This window comes from Diplotaxodon limnothrissa, linkage group LG16 (genome assembly GCF_057381915.1).
Source record: "Diplotaxodon limnothrissa isolate DT_005_m linkage group LG16, D_limnothrissa_male_GT1.1, whole genome shotgun sequence".
NCBI classification, from domain to species: domain Eukaryota; kingdom Metazoa; phylum Chordata; class Actinopteri; order Cichliformes; family Cichlidae; genus Diplotaxodon; species Diplotaxodon limnothrissa.
In genome coordinates this window covers 14169292-14181593 of record NC_140611.1, presented here as the reverse complement: position 1 = coordinate 14181593, position 12302 = coordinate 14169292, and the positions used below count along the sequence as shown (strand labels likewise).

General features: G+C 38.5%; 5 protein-coding genes across 7 annotated transcripts; all 5 read left to right on the top strand.

The window, feature by feature from the left end:
* Positions 1-243: 243 nt before the first annotated feature.
* On the top strand, positions 244-1804 carry LOC146615870 (gamma-crystallin M2-like). Its single transcript, XM_085374402.1, has 3 exons — positions 244-255; positions 522-764; positions 1529-1804. Exons 1-3 carry the CDS (start codon positions 244-246, stop codon positions 1802-1804), a joined length of 531 nt encoding a protein of 176 aa, XP_085230528.1.
* A 774-nt stretch (positions 1805-2578) lies between these two features.
* Positions 2579-4241, top strand: LOC146615869 (gamma-crystallin B-like). The gene is made up of 3 exons (XM_085374263.1): positions 2579-2605; positions 2784-3068; positions 3969-4241. The coding sequence occupies exons 1-3, from the start codon at positions 2579-2581 to the stop codon at positions 4239-4241; spliced, it is 585 nt and encodes a 194-aa protein (XP_085230389.1).
* A 707-nt stretch (positions 4242-4948) lies between these two features.
* LOC146615868 (gamma-crystallin S-1-like) lies at positions 4949-6876 on the top strand. Of its 2 annotated transcripts, none has more exons than XM_085374244.1 (3): positions 4949-5071; positions 5270-5512; positions 6604-6876. In XM_085374244.1, exons 1-3 carry the CDS (start codon positions 4949-4951, stop codon positions 6874-6876), a joined length of 639 nt encoding a protein of 212 aa, XP_085230370.1. The 2 variants fall into 2 exon arrangements, with proteins under 2 accessions (XP_085230370.1, XP_085230371.1); XM_085374245.1 differs by having other exon boundaries at positions 5063-5071; positions 6607-6876.
* Positions 6877-7652: 776 nt separating this feature from the next.
* Positions 7653-8598, top strand: LOC146615867 (gamma-crystallin M2-like). The gene is made up of 3 exons (XM_085374246.1): positions 7653-7661; positions 7762-8004; positions 8323-8598. The coding sequence occupies exons 1-3, from the start codon at positions 7653-7655 to the stop codon at positions 8596-8598; spliced, it is 528 nt and encodes a 175-aa protein (XP_085230372.1).
* A 1467-nt stretch (positions 8599-10065) lies between these two features.
* On the top strand, positions 10066-10838 carry LOC146615866 (gamma-crystallin M2). Of its 2 annotated transcripts, none has more exons than XM_085374579.1 (3): positions 10066-10086; positions 10222-10464; positions 10566-10838. In XM_085374579.1, the coding sequence occupies exons 1-3, from the start codon at positions 10078-10080 to the stop codon at positions 10836-10838; spliced, it is 525 nt and encodes a 174-aa protein (XP_085230705.1). In that variant the 5' UTR covers positions 10066-10077. The 2 variants fall into 2 exon arrangements, with proteins under 2 accessions (XP_085230705.1, XP_085230704.1); XM_085374578.1 differs by having other exon boundaries at positions 10078-10086; positions 10222-10461.
* The last annotated feature ends 1464 nt before the right edge of the window (positions 10839-12302 follow it).

Here is a 12302-nt window from a genome sequence, read left to right as displayed (position 1 = left end):
AGGGCACAGTGGGTCAGTAATTTGCCTGGTAGGACTTTTGCATTGATGATTCAGGGATTTTCGCTGTATGCGCAGGATCAAGACTCTTGGCAACGATGCCAGCACGTTAAATCCCCACTCATTGAAAAAACAGCTAAAGTGGGATCTGCTAACCCTTTGATTGAGGTTTATATAGCGGGGCTCTGGTGCCGCTTTGTGAGACCACCATTTTTCTGTAGGTGACTGGCTCCAGCACACTGCAGGATGAGTAGTAAGGTAAGAGAGATTCATTTTGTTTAGAAGTGGGCTTCTTCAAGCTGACAAGTTGTGTTGCAGCTTCTCAAATAATGATTAGGTTCTAAAAACTAAACTGCCAGACACACCGACAAACTGACAGTGCCTTTAACTGACTTTAACAACCCATGACATGATCAACACTACCAGAATCACACATACAGGCTCGACTGAAATCTGTAGTACAGCATCACCAGACTTGGCTGTGACTGCCTCTGTCCACCCTCCTCCTCCTCCCCTGGCTTTAGATCATATTCTATGAGGACAGAAACTTCCAGGGTCGCTCGTATGAGTGCGACACCGACTGCCCTGACATGCACCCCCACTTCAGCCGCTGCAACTCTATCAAGGTGGAAAGTGGTTGCTGGGTGCTGTATGAGAAGCCCAACTACACTGGCTACCAGTATGTTCTGACCAGAGGCGAGTACCCAGACTACCAGCGCTGGATGGGCTACAACGACACCATCCGCTCCTGCCGTACCTTCTCCTATGTGAGTGAACAGGAAACTATGTGCAGTTAATACTATGAAAAATGTCATTTGAGAATTACATTTTCTGACTTAGAAGTGGTTTTATGTCATTATTTAGATGATTAAACCACTGATTTTTACTGTTTTCTATGTGCACAAGCCAAATAACATGATTAAAATATTAGATATTTTTTCCTTCCAACTAAAGTTGCACTTTAATAAGAGTTTAGATTTAGTTGCTGAAAAGTGCTTTCCCTGTAAAGAATCTACATGAAATAGTTCAAGGTCAGGTGTAGGAGAAGGTAATGTTTGGCAAACAAGTAAATAAAAGTCAATTATAAATGTCAAATAAGATGTTGTTGCTGTTTTCTCATAATTATGACACATTGTAAAACTGTATTAAATCAGGTTCCATGTATTATCTGTATATTATTATTTTTTATTTTAAGCACGTCTATGTTTAACTATTCTTTTGATGTGGCACGACAAATAAATACCAGCCTCTGACATTACTTAATGAAATTTTATTTGCTCACATGCAGATATCACTGAACAAGGCCAATGTAGGCCAACATTTAGATGATATATTAATGCAGTCCTACAAATTTAAAATAAAAAAAACCCCAATGGTTTTGACATTTTTTTTTTTTTAGACACATTTATTTTTTAAGAGTAAGCTATGTCAATTTCCAATAAATCTTCCCCTCACACACACCCATACAGAGCTGCAGAGGTACTGATGCTACTCTAATTTTGTGTTTTACCTTACTGCTATGTTCATCCAGACCAGCGAGGGGCCCTACCGCATGCGCATCTACGAGCGACCCAACTTCCAGGGTCAGATGATGGAGTTCAGTGAGGACTGCGAGTCGGTGCAGGATCATTTTCGGAGCCGTGACATCTATTCCTGCAATGTCATGGACGGCTACTGGACCCTCTACGAGCACCCAAACTACCGTGGCAGGCAGTACTTCATGAAGCCCGGGGAGTACCGCAAGTTCAGTGACTGGGGGGCCACCTGCGCCACCACTGGCTCCTTCCGCAGAATCACAGAGTTCTAATCTGGATTGAATCGCTATAGAAAAACAAAACGAAATAAAAATGGTAACGTGTCTCAGCGATTGACTTGGCATTATTAAGATATAACTTCCTAAATAAATGGAGCTGTTGTTAAACTACTTTCTGTGCTTTCTTTGTTACTGACTGATTTAACTAACATCACATGAAATGACACATAAATTTTGTGGAAACATTTCCAGCATTTAAGTATCATCATTTATTATATGGACATTCCACACATTGACACATTTATTTGAAACCTTAATAGTTTCCTGTGCCAGAATGAGCCTTTATCTCATTTTGACATACTTGCACATTCAATAAGGAGGTTGCCATGTGGCATTAATATAATTAAAATGAACATGGCATTGTTCTGCTTAATTTTTACTGCATAAAATTTAGTGAAATTGCAGCAGAGAGTTTTAGAACACACTCACTGGCACGAGTGTCTCTAACTCTTTGTAATAAGGTAATTATTTACTTTCTGAATTCTCCTGATTAAAAAAAGGGCTAATTTTTGGTGTAATGTTTGTTGGAAGTACGGTTTTTAGTTTTTCTAGTAGTCAGTCTCACTCCTACAGAAAATTATAAATCAATATCAACACACACCAGCAAAAAGAAACGTTTTATAGGCATTTACTCACCCTTCATACTCTGAATCCAGCCCATTTAAAGCAAACACATGAAGATTGAAAGACCTGTGACTGTTCCAGCGCCTGCACATGTTGTAGCTCTTGCTGGAAGCTGTATGGCATCTGTTAACCTGAACACAGGACATGACAAACAGGAGTGGGAAGACTCTTGTAATATTTCTGCTGACACCACGCCTCATTTAAATAACACCAACTGCTCCTAAAAGGGTATTGTATATAAAGATGGAAGCTAATTTTAGGATTTAAAAACGCAGGAAGAAGTTTGACCAACAACAGCAGGCATTATGGGAAAGGTTTGTATGTCGTTTTACATGACGGATATCTGTAGATCAAAAATGAGCTTACATGCCTTTTTCTGTCCCTCGGTCAGATCATCTTCTATGAGGACAAGAACTTTGGAGGCCGTTACTATGAGTGCATGAGCGACTGTGCCAACTTGCACTCTATGTTTGACCACTGCCGCTCCATTAGAGTGGAAAGTGGCATGTTTATGATCTATGACCGTCCGGGCTACGCGGGAAACCAATACTTCATGAGGAGGGGAGAGTACTCTGACTACATGGGCATGACCGGTATGAATGACTGTGTCAGATCTTGTCGCATGATCCCCTCGGTAAGAACCTCAGTAAAATACCATCACTGTGTCATACTGCATCTTAACCTCTTACAATAATAGATTCAGCGCACAGAAAAACATACACAAACTATTCAATGATTTTCTTTTTCGATTAAAAAAGTAACTACTCTGAAATTAGAAATGAAGGTGATTTCACTTAAACTAAAGAGGTCACTGCTGACTGCTCCAAAGCTGATAAAGTGCTGCTTTTGTGCTCTTCTGTTAATTCTAATGTTTTAAATTTTGCTTGCTTGTCCTCCAACATAACTGCCAAGCAGCAGACTGTATACTTGACTTTTAGCATGTAGCATCAGCCAATAAATGGGCTAATTTTGCTACAGCAATCTGTGTTCAGAGGTGTTTTTGGTTTAAAAAATATAAACTATCCTATCCCACCAGAGAACTTTTGTTTTCTGGGTAGAGGACCATGATGTAATATCCTTTTCGTCAACCATAGTAGCCACATGCTAGCTTGTTACTGTCTTTTTTCTCCCGTTTTATGGACAGTGGCAAGCTGGGTAAATTGTTAAGATGTATTAGAGTGAAAATCAGTCTGTTAATTGCACTGGTTTACATTATCAGATACTTGTGATACTTGTAATACATAATACTTGATATTAATATTTCATTTTTAAAAAGTATGGTGGTACTGGTATGTTAACATTAATTAACACGTACCATGCCTACCAGTGGTGTAGAGTAGAAATGACCTAGAAACAGGCATCAGTGTTTACTCTCTTCTTTTAGTGCCAGTATCTATGCTAAGCTAGGCTAAGCAGCTTATTGCAGATATTTTATTAGGTATGTGGTGCATCATCTAACTCACAGCTATGCACATGAACAGATTTCACAAAAAACAAACCTAATGTGACCGTTTGACTTTCCTGACCTCTGCAGCACAGTGGCAGCTTCAGGATGAGGCTGTATGAGCATTTCGACATGGAAGGTGGAATGATGGAACTGACGGATGACTGTCCTAATCTCATGGACCGTTTCCGCCTCTCCAACTTCAACTCCTGCAATGTGATAGATGGCCACTGGCTGATGTATGAGCAACACCACTACAGGGGGCGCCACTACTACCTCTCACCTGGCCATTATAGGAGCTTCAGCAACTGGAACGCCATTAGCTCCAGGGTTGGGTCCATCCGACGTCTCATGGATTTATAAAGACGGAAGGACAGTTCTTGTGAAATGTCTACTCTTTGCCTTGTTTTACACACTGAATAAAATGGCATCAGTGCTCAAGTGTACTCCGTTTTGTTTTTGCTCTCTGCATCTAGAGGGCATCTTTCCCCAGGAGAATGTGCTGGGCTTGTGGCGTGACATCCTAACTCTCATAAGAGGATTGAATAAAATCATTCAAGCACTAACACTTTTCTCACCCAGGCTCAAGTGTTATCTATTGGACCTTTGTGTTTGTTTAGACATGAGCAAATATCCTACAAATTAACACAAGCATTTTGAAAGGTTGTCAGTAAAAATGTAAACATTGTTTCTATTTTGGTCAGAAATAAAGCTCACCACCAGATGGCAGTGGTAGAATAAAAATTACATAAAACACAAACTATCATTCTGTTGACAAAAACACAGACAGACTCATTTCTACCATGGGAAAAAATATTCTAATCAAGTAGCTCCAAACAAAACAACTGGAGGTTTTTATGAATGTAAACATTTAGAAGATATCTTGGTGAACGTGGGTGGAGCATAAACCCTCAGTCTGAGGTAAATTTTAGCAGTGCAACAACAAACAGCACCCATTCAGAGTTGACATTGGACCAGTCAGCGCTCACCTGTACATACATAATCCCCAAACATCTCTTCAGGATAACACAACGGCACAAATGCCAAAGATTCCTGGCATTACAATATGAATGACACGTGCAGAGTCTGCATTTCACATTCACTATATATGTAACAGGTTTGAGTCTTCAAAGAGCTGGATGGATCATACAGAGACTAGGCACAGGGCAGGAGAAGCAGCCAACATGGGGAAGGTAAAAATGACAGTTTTGGGCAAACAAGCAGGTGGGGTACGAAATGCTAATAGGCTTCCTGAGTGTTCACAACTTGTACCGAGATGTCCATTAAAACCATGAAAATGCTTGTAATACTCAAGCAAATATGATAATATTTGTTTCCAATGAACATATTTGCAGTGCAAACACTGAAAAATATATGATTTGTATGTTTAGATTATCTTCTATGAGGACAACAACTTCTCTGGGCACCATTTTGAGTGCTGTAATGACTGTGAGGACTTGTTAAGCCGACTCAGCCGCTGCAACTCAATCAAGGTGGAGAGTGGTTGCTTCATGATCTATGAAAACCCCAATTACTCTGGTAACCAGTACTACCTGAAGAGAGGAGAGTATCCGGACTTCCATCACTGGATGGGTGTCAACGAGTCTGTCAGCTCCTGTCGTCACATCCCTACGGTGAGCTACTGTTAGTTGGCCAAACCCAGCCTTATACATTCGCTAGAGTTCACACTGCCTCTTGATAGATTGTGAGAATGTAAACTAACCAGACCTAACTTTTATTGAAACAATTTTTAAACCTTTGTTTTTAAAATGTATTTCAAGATTTTGCAAACACTTTTTAACCTACAGGTTTAAAAACAGTCTCCATTATAGACTCATTTATAATCTTAGCTGCCGTTCTGTTTTTAATATTTTCTAAGTAATAGCATATTATGTCTAATTTACTTATTCCAAGCTGTTATATAAATCAAATGGATCTTTATACAAGAGGGTGCATCTTAATTGTTGCTATTGATCTTCCAAAAACAACTGTTGTAGGACTAATTTTGCCTTTGGTGTAATATATTTTAAATGTTAGCATGATTTCACTGTTCTTTCACCTTAAAGAAAGGCTAAATCAGTATTTGAATTTAATTTTACTTTGGATTTTCTTTGAAGAAAATGTAAAAAGAGGGTAACTTTTACCATGAAAATGGTCAAATCAGATATGAATACATGACGTTTTGCTAATTATAACTTTATTTAAATAACTACAGAATTAGTCTGCTCTATAAAGGTGAATAAATGCTGACACAAATCTAATGCCTATCAAAACACTTTATAATGAAAATATCCATCCAGTCAATCTGTACCACAGTTTTTAGAGTCTTGAAGATGGGCTGGCCCAGGTACTGGATTTCCACTCACAGGTTTTGCAGACTCTAGTTGTAAATGAGCCATTAACACATGTTTTAAAGTCCACTTTAAGTATTTTTTGCCTTCACTTTTTGTGCAATCTGAGGAAGTGGAACTGTGTCTTTCATTTTGACCAAAGTAGGTACATTAGCATGTTTAGCTAGGTTAGCTAGCAAGCTAAAAACATATTATTTCATTGTCGTTCAAAAAATCAGTTTCCCAAACTCATTCAGTATTATTTCCTTGTAGCAAAATAGAAGATTCCATAATTACATTCGAGAGTCATTACAAATATAACAACTTTTTTTTTGTAGAGGTAGTTCCTGAAGGTGCAGCTGAGTAAATGATGACCATCTTTGATTCAAAACTAGGAGCCTGGGATGTTCAACATGCGCCTGTATGAGCGGATCGAGTTTGGGGGTCAGGTGATGGACCTTGTGGATGACTGTCCCAGTGTCATGGATCGCTTCCACGTTAATGACATCTTCTCCTGCAACGTGAAAAATGGCAACTGGCTCTTCTACGAGCACCCAAACTACCGGGGCAAGATGTACCTGATAAGGCCTGGAGAGTATAAGAGGTTCAGTGAGTGGGGTGGCAGGAGTGCCAGAGTCGGATCCATCAAACGCATCATGGACTATTGACCACTTTTGGTAGTTGCCAGAGCTACATGAACATTTTAGAGAGCCTTCATACTCAGATAATTATGCTTGCAACACTAAAGAAAGAAACAGAAAACAGTTTTTGTCACTTAATCAAAATACTACTGTCCTGCATCAGAACATTCCCTTATGTAAAGCTTGGGCTCACCATTGGACTCACCATTGTAATAAAGCAATTGCAAAATGGAGTCGTCATAGTCCATTCAGTTGTGAGGAGGACCTCATTTATCAAAGCATGATTTGTTAGTACTGTAACGTTTCAAACAAACAGATTAGTCCATGGTGGTAACCTGATCTGAGTAAGACATTTTTGTAAGTCCTTCATATGAAGTCATAGCCAACATGTTTGATACTTTAGAAATGTTGACTCACATAAAAAAAAAAACCCCAACAAGCAAACAGCTGGCAGCTTGTGCAAATTATGTGCTGGCTCTATTAAATATCAGTATTATTCTGCTGATGTTGTGCAGGACTATGTGACTATCATCCTATTGTACAACAGCATTTTCGGGAAGAAATTGTGATGAACATGGAGGAAAGAACAATAACGACACACACCAAGAGTCATCTATACATAAACAGATTTTCCTATCTGCCCACCCCCACTTGTGATCCATCATCACTGTGGGGATATATTTAAATGACAATACTTTATGCTGTGCAATCACACAGCAGTCCTTTCTTTCTTTCTTTTTTATAAAGCACAGTAGCTTGGCTCAGGGACAGCACTGGTAATAGAGTCTGATGCCAACACAACCATGGGAAAGGTAAAGAAACTAAATGTTGTGGTTTTACAAAACTCCTGTTTTTGTGGCTTCTAACAGCACTCTGTAAAAAAGTGTCCGTGTGTGCCTGTTGCTTTTGCAGATCATTTTTTATGAAGACAGAAACTTCCAAGGGCGCTCTCATGAGTGCAGCAGCGACTGTGCCGATCTTCACACCTACTTCAACAGATGCAACTCCATCAGGGTGGAGAGTGGCTGCTTCATGGTGTATGAGAGGCCCAACTACATGGGCAATCAGTACTATCTGAGGAGAGGAGAGTACTCTGATAACCAGCGTATGATTGGCATTAATGACTGTGTCAGATCTTGCCGTATGATCCCACAGGTAGGTCATAATGACTTGCTTTAAGACTCTGTTATAACCCCATAATATCCATCAGGTTACCAGAAACCCATATTGGGTTACTGCTAAATGGGCAGATATTCAGAAACTATAAATTAATTTTAGCACCATAGAGTTTACTGAAAGCTCTTTTGCAAGATGTTAATAGACAAAAATATTATATTAAGGGACTAGTTTTTAAATCCTTATAGGTTACCCGGTCAACTCTTGCTTTTCAAAAATGTTTTAAGTAATTAAATGCATGTAAAGAAGGACCTGATTGGGGAGATTATAAGAGTTTTTTTTAAATTTCTTTGCTAGCACCAGGGTTCCTACAGGATGAGGCTTTACGAGCGTGCTGACATGACCGGGCAGATGCATGAGCTGGTCGATGACTGTCCAAATGTCCAAGACCAACTCAGCATGTCTGATTTCAACTCCTGCAATGTGATGGACGGCCACTGGCTACTGTACGACCAACCTAACTACAAGGGCAGAGTGTACTACCTGAGGCCTGGAGAGTATCGGAGGTACAGTGACTGGGGAGGCATCAGCCCAAGGATCGGCTCCATCAGAAGAATCACTGACTTCAACTGAAGTCAAGCTTCATTTAAATGCATCTTTCAGTGACTTGAATTGTTTGTATTCCCAATAAACTTTAACTGCTTAATAAAACAAGCATCTTTTATTTCCATGTATCACTACAAAACTTCATTAATATTTTGCAAAGGACCCTTAAGATGGCAGATGAGTTTTTTCTTGCAATCAAATGTTACAGAATGGAAAATAAGTACTCTTTGGGGCCAGTGGTGAAACAATTTATCTACCAGCTTCTGGGTAACTGGGCACTATAGTTTAATCTCCTCTATGCTTAGGCATACCATGGCAAACAATACCTCTCCCAGTTGGTTGGCTCGATAGGATTAGCTGGTCTGCGGTGGGAGAATTTATCCATACGATTAGTGTTAAACACTACGCTGCACGGTGTAGGAGAGGAAACTGATCCTGGACACCTCTGACAACAAATGACAAAATATGGAATAAACAATGTAAGAATGAGATTGATCTGGCAAAGATGGTAACATAAGCACATGTTTTTTAAACAGTTTAAATATAATGTCAGACACATTACACTGTTATGATTGACAGTTGCTTTGAAACAGCTCACAAGGACCAAAAACATTCATTATGCTAAAGATTGTCTTAAAGATTTTAAACAAACAACAAAAAACGTAAAAGTTAAACAAAATTTATCTGGAAAATAAGTATAATATAAACTTTAACTTTTTTAGTGATTGATAAACTACACTGCTAAGTGATATTAAATACAGAAACCGTAACATTTTCACATAAGTCTTACATTTGAAGAGAGAGGGAGAGGAAAAAAAAGGCTCAAATCAAGGTGAAATTTACTATTGCACAGTTTTCAGCATAACAAAATGTTATAAGTAATTAATTATATTTGACTAGTGGCTGGTGGTAATACCAAGAAATAAAAATAATAGGAGCTATGTGTCCAGGTCCATTTCTCCTGTAGGGGGAGTCTTCAGAAAGTCAAATTACTGTGAGTAAGTAATCGTGAAAGTCCTAAATCATTTAAAAATAGTGAATTTTACATTGCTTAACATACAGTAAACTGTAAAAGTATATACAAAACTTCTGTTATCTTCTATGTCACATGAAGACTGGCAGCACAGTATACACATGCTTGTTTATTTGCATATGGTAGGGTTGCTCAGGTAGAGGGAGAGTAAATGGCTTCCTGCTCTGTTACACAACATATTTAATGCCAAAGCCCTGTTCCATATTGTTCTGCAGCTATTGTCCACTGGATGTGTGGATACCATACTAGTCTTTTCCTTTGTCCATGCATGTCAAAACCAAACCAGTTAATTTATCCTTTTTTTCAAATACAGATCCATATTTCTCACCCAATGTTGGGCTCTAACAAAAAGGTAAACATGTGCTAGTAGCCTTCAATTATAACTATGAGATAATTTGAATAACAATGCATTTGTTTGTCGCAAGGTAGTATAAAAAGCCCTGAAAACATGGGGAATCTCTCCAACGGAGACCATGGGCAAGGTAAGTACTGGTTTTGTCTCTCTCTGCTCACATTGAATGTTAGTTAAATTTGTTGGTGGTCTTTTACACTTTTTTTTTTTTGCTGGAAAGTCTTAACTGAGCAGTTGAAGCTACGACTCTTTTATTTTTCATTAGATTATCTTTTACGAGGACAAGAACTTCCAGGGTCGCTCCTATGAGTGCAGTAATGACTGCACAGACCTTCACTTGTACTTCAGCCGCTGCAACTCCATCAGGGTAGAGAGTGGCTGCTTTATGATCTATGAGCGCCCTAACTTCATGGGCCACCAGTATTTCATGAGGAGGGGAGAGTATCCTGACTACCAGAGGTGGATGGGCTTCAGCAGCTGTATCCGCTCCTGTAGGATGATTCCAGTGGTAAGACAGACATAACGCTGAAAAATACACCTAGACATAATGGTTTCACTGAAATATGGCAAAGGTTTGAACATGTTGCTGATTCTCTTCTGGCCCTACAGTATCGAGGTTCCTACAGATTGCGTATCTATGAGAAGCCTGACTTCAGTGGTCACATGATGGAGTTCATGGATGACTGTCCCTGTGTGTCTGACCGTTTCCATCACCGCCATGTCTACTCCAGTAATGTTATGAATGGCTACTGGATCTTCTACGAGTACCCCAACTACCGAGGCAGACAGTACTTCCTAAGACCCGGGGAGTACAGGAGGTACCGCGATTGGTGCGCCACCTGCGCCATTGTCGGCTCCTTCAGGAGAGTCACCGAATTTTAGCCATCAACTGAAACCTTGCTGTAAATATAAAGCACTTTGTTTATTAAAGATGTTGAATTTTTAACTCGTCTTGTGAATTTGTTTTGATTGAGTTGTTCAGCTTTGAAACTGTGATTGCTTTGTTGCGGGTACATAACGGGACCCATCAAAAGACTGGTAACATGTTGACTGTTTGGTCTGCAGATCCTGTACTTACTCTGTAGGTACTGTGAAGAACAATACCTACTTTTGTTTATTAAATTAGATGTAATTAAAAAAAACACCCTGGCCAGTCCAGCTGATCTTAAACAAATAAACTATACTTCAAGTAGGCAACAACAAAATCATCTACAGCATTATTGTTTGGACTCACTTGTTGTACTTTCTGGAATAAAAGAAAGAATCTGTGTATAACACAATGATACATTAATTTCATGACTATCTGTCATATTCTACATACTAATACTAGGTATTTGTACCATTATTTCTTATCGACATTGCTGAATCCCTTATTATGTTGGTAATCATAAGTATTTATAAACTTAATAAAATAACTTCTTTTCTTATGTTTGAATTTTTATATTAATATTATTAACTTAATATTGTAATTTCTTTTGAAATCGCCCAAATTCCACTCTTTAGGTCAAAGTTAAACAAAGCCCTAATGTCAGTCAGGAGATATATGTTTCCAGATGTGATTTTCTTTTAGATTTTTCTTATCAAAGTTGTAGACCACATGGAGCAATCCTTCTTCAAAATCCCAGCTCACGATGTTCACGATGGCTCATCAGTATTTCTACTTACGACAAACTAGTTGAATTGAATTTGGAAGAACCGTCTAATATATACGTCTCACTTGAACAACTGTATAGTTATTATATAGCCTAAAACCCAATCATAACAACAGAGTCTTTTTTCAGGACTTCCTAATAAACTCAACTTTTCAAAATAAGGGAACTGAGTGTCTTTATATAATTTTAGTTACAGTGCAAGAAGAAGAGGCAGATCAGTGATAGAAATGAGTGTTTCTGATCCAAATTTGCAAAAACGTTTAAACAAATGCCTGCAAATGAAAAAGTAAATTAATGCAACTGAAATGAATTAGTGCAATATCACCATATTACTAATGTTTTTTCTCCAGCCAGCTGCTGTTAAAGTATTGCAAAAAAGGAACAACCAGATGTTGCATGATGGAATTAGAGGAGTGACACATTTTTAATTTTAATTTCTTTAGAATTAAGCTGTGTGAATGCAAATTAAAGTATTCTCCATAGGTATATGTACATAAACTGTCTGAACTTTTAATATTGCATAAATCCATCTACTGCTAACCTACTTTTTAAACTTTTTTAGTAACTCATCAAAAGTAAGAATACTGAATAATTAGTTACTATATTTTATGAGATTAGAATGTTGATAGCTGTGTCTGTGTTTGTTTAAAGGCTGTGTATCTTACTGTAGCTTGTGTATGGCCTTTCATCTCAT

Excerpts from the sequence above, each read along its gene's own strand:
- LOC146615867 (XM_085374246.1), top strand. Across the intron at positions 8,005-8,322 it reads CTTGCCGTATGATCCCACAG|CACCAGGGTTCCTACAGGAT; the intron begins GTAGGTCATAAT and ends TTTCTTTGCTAG.
- LOC146615869 (XM_085374263.1), top strand. The coding sequence starts at position 2,579 with ATGACAAACAGGAGTGGGAAGACTCTT. Across the intron at positions 2,606-2,783 it reads ACAGGAGTGGGAAGACTCTT|ATCAAAAATGAGCTTACATG; the intron begins GTAATATTTCTG and ends GGATATCTGTAG. Across the intron at positions 3,069-3,968 it reads CTTGTCGCATGATCCCCTCG|CACAGTGGCAGCTTCAGGAT; the intron begins GTAAGAACCTCA and ends TGACCTCTGCAG.
- LOC146615868 (XM_085374244.1), top strand. The coding sequence starts at position 4,949 with ATGACACGTGCAGAGTCTGCATTTCACATTCACTATATATGTAACAGG. Across the intron at positions 5,072-5,269 it reads AAGCAGCCAACATGGGGAAG|ATTATCTTCTATGAGGACAA; the intron begins GTAAAAATGACA and ends TTGTATGTTTAG. Across the intron at positions 5,513-6,603 it reads CCTGTCGTCACATCCCTACG|GAGCCTGGGATGTTCAACAT; the intron begins GTGAGCTACTGT and ends ATTCAAAACTAG.
- LOC146615866 (XM_085374579.1), top strand. Across the intron at positions 10,465-10,565 it reads CCTGTAGGATGATTCCAGTG|TATCGAGGTTCCTACAGATT; the intron begins GTAAGACAGACA and ends CTGGCCCTACAG.
- LOC146615870 (XM_085374402.1), top strand. Across the intron at positions 765-1,528 it reads CCTGCCGTACCTTCTCCTAT|ACCAGCGAGGGGCCCTACCG; the intron begins GTGAGTGAACAG and ends ATGTTCATCCAG.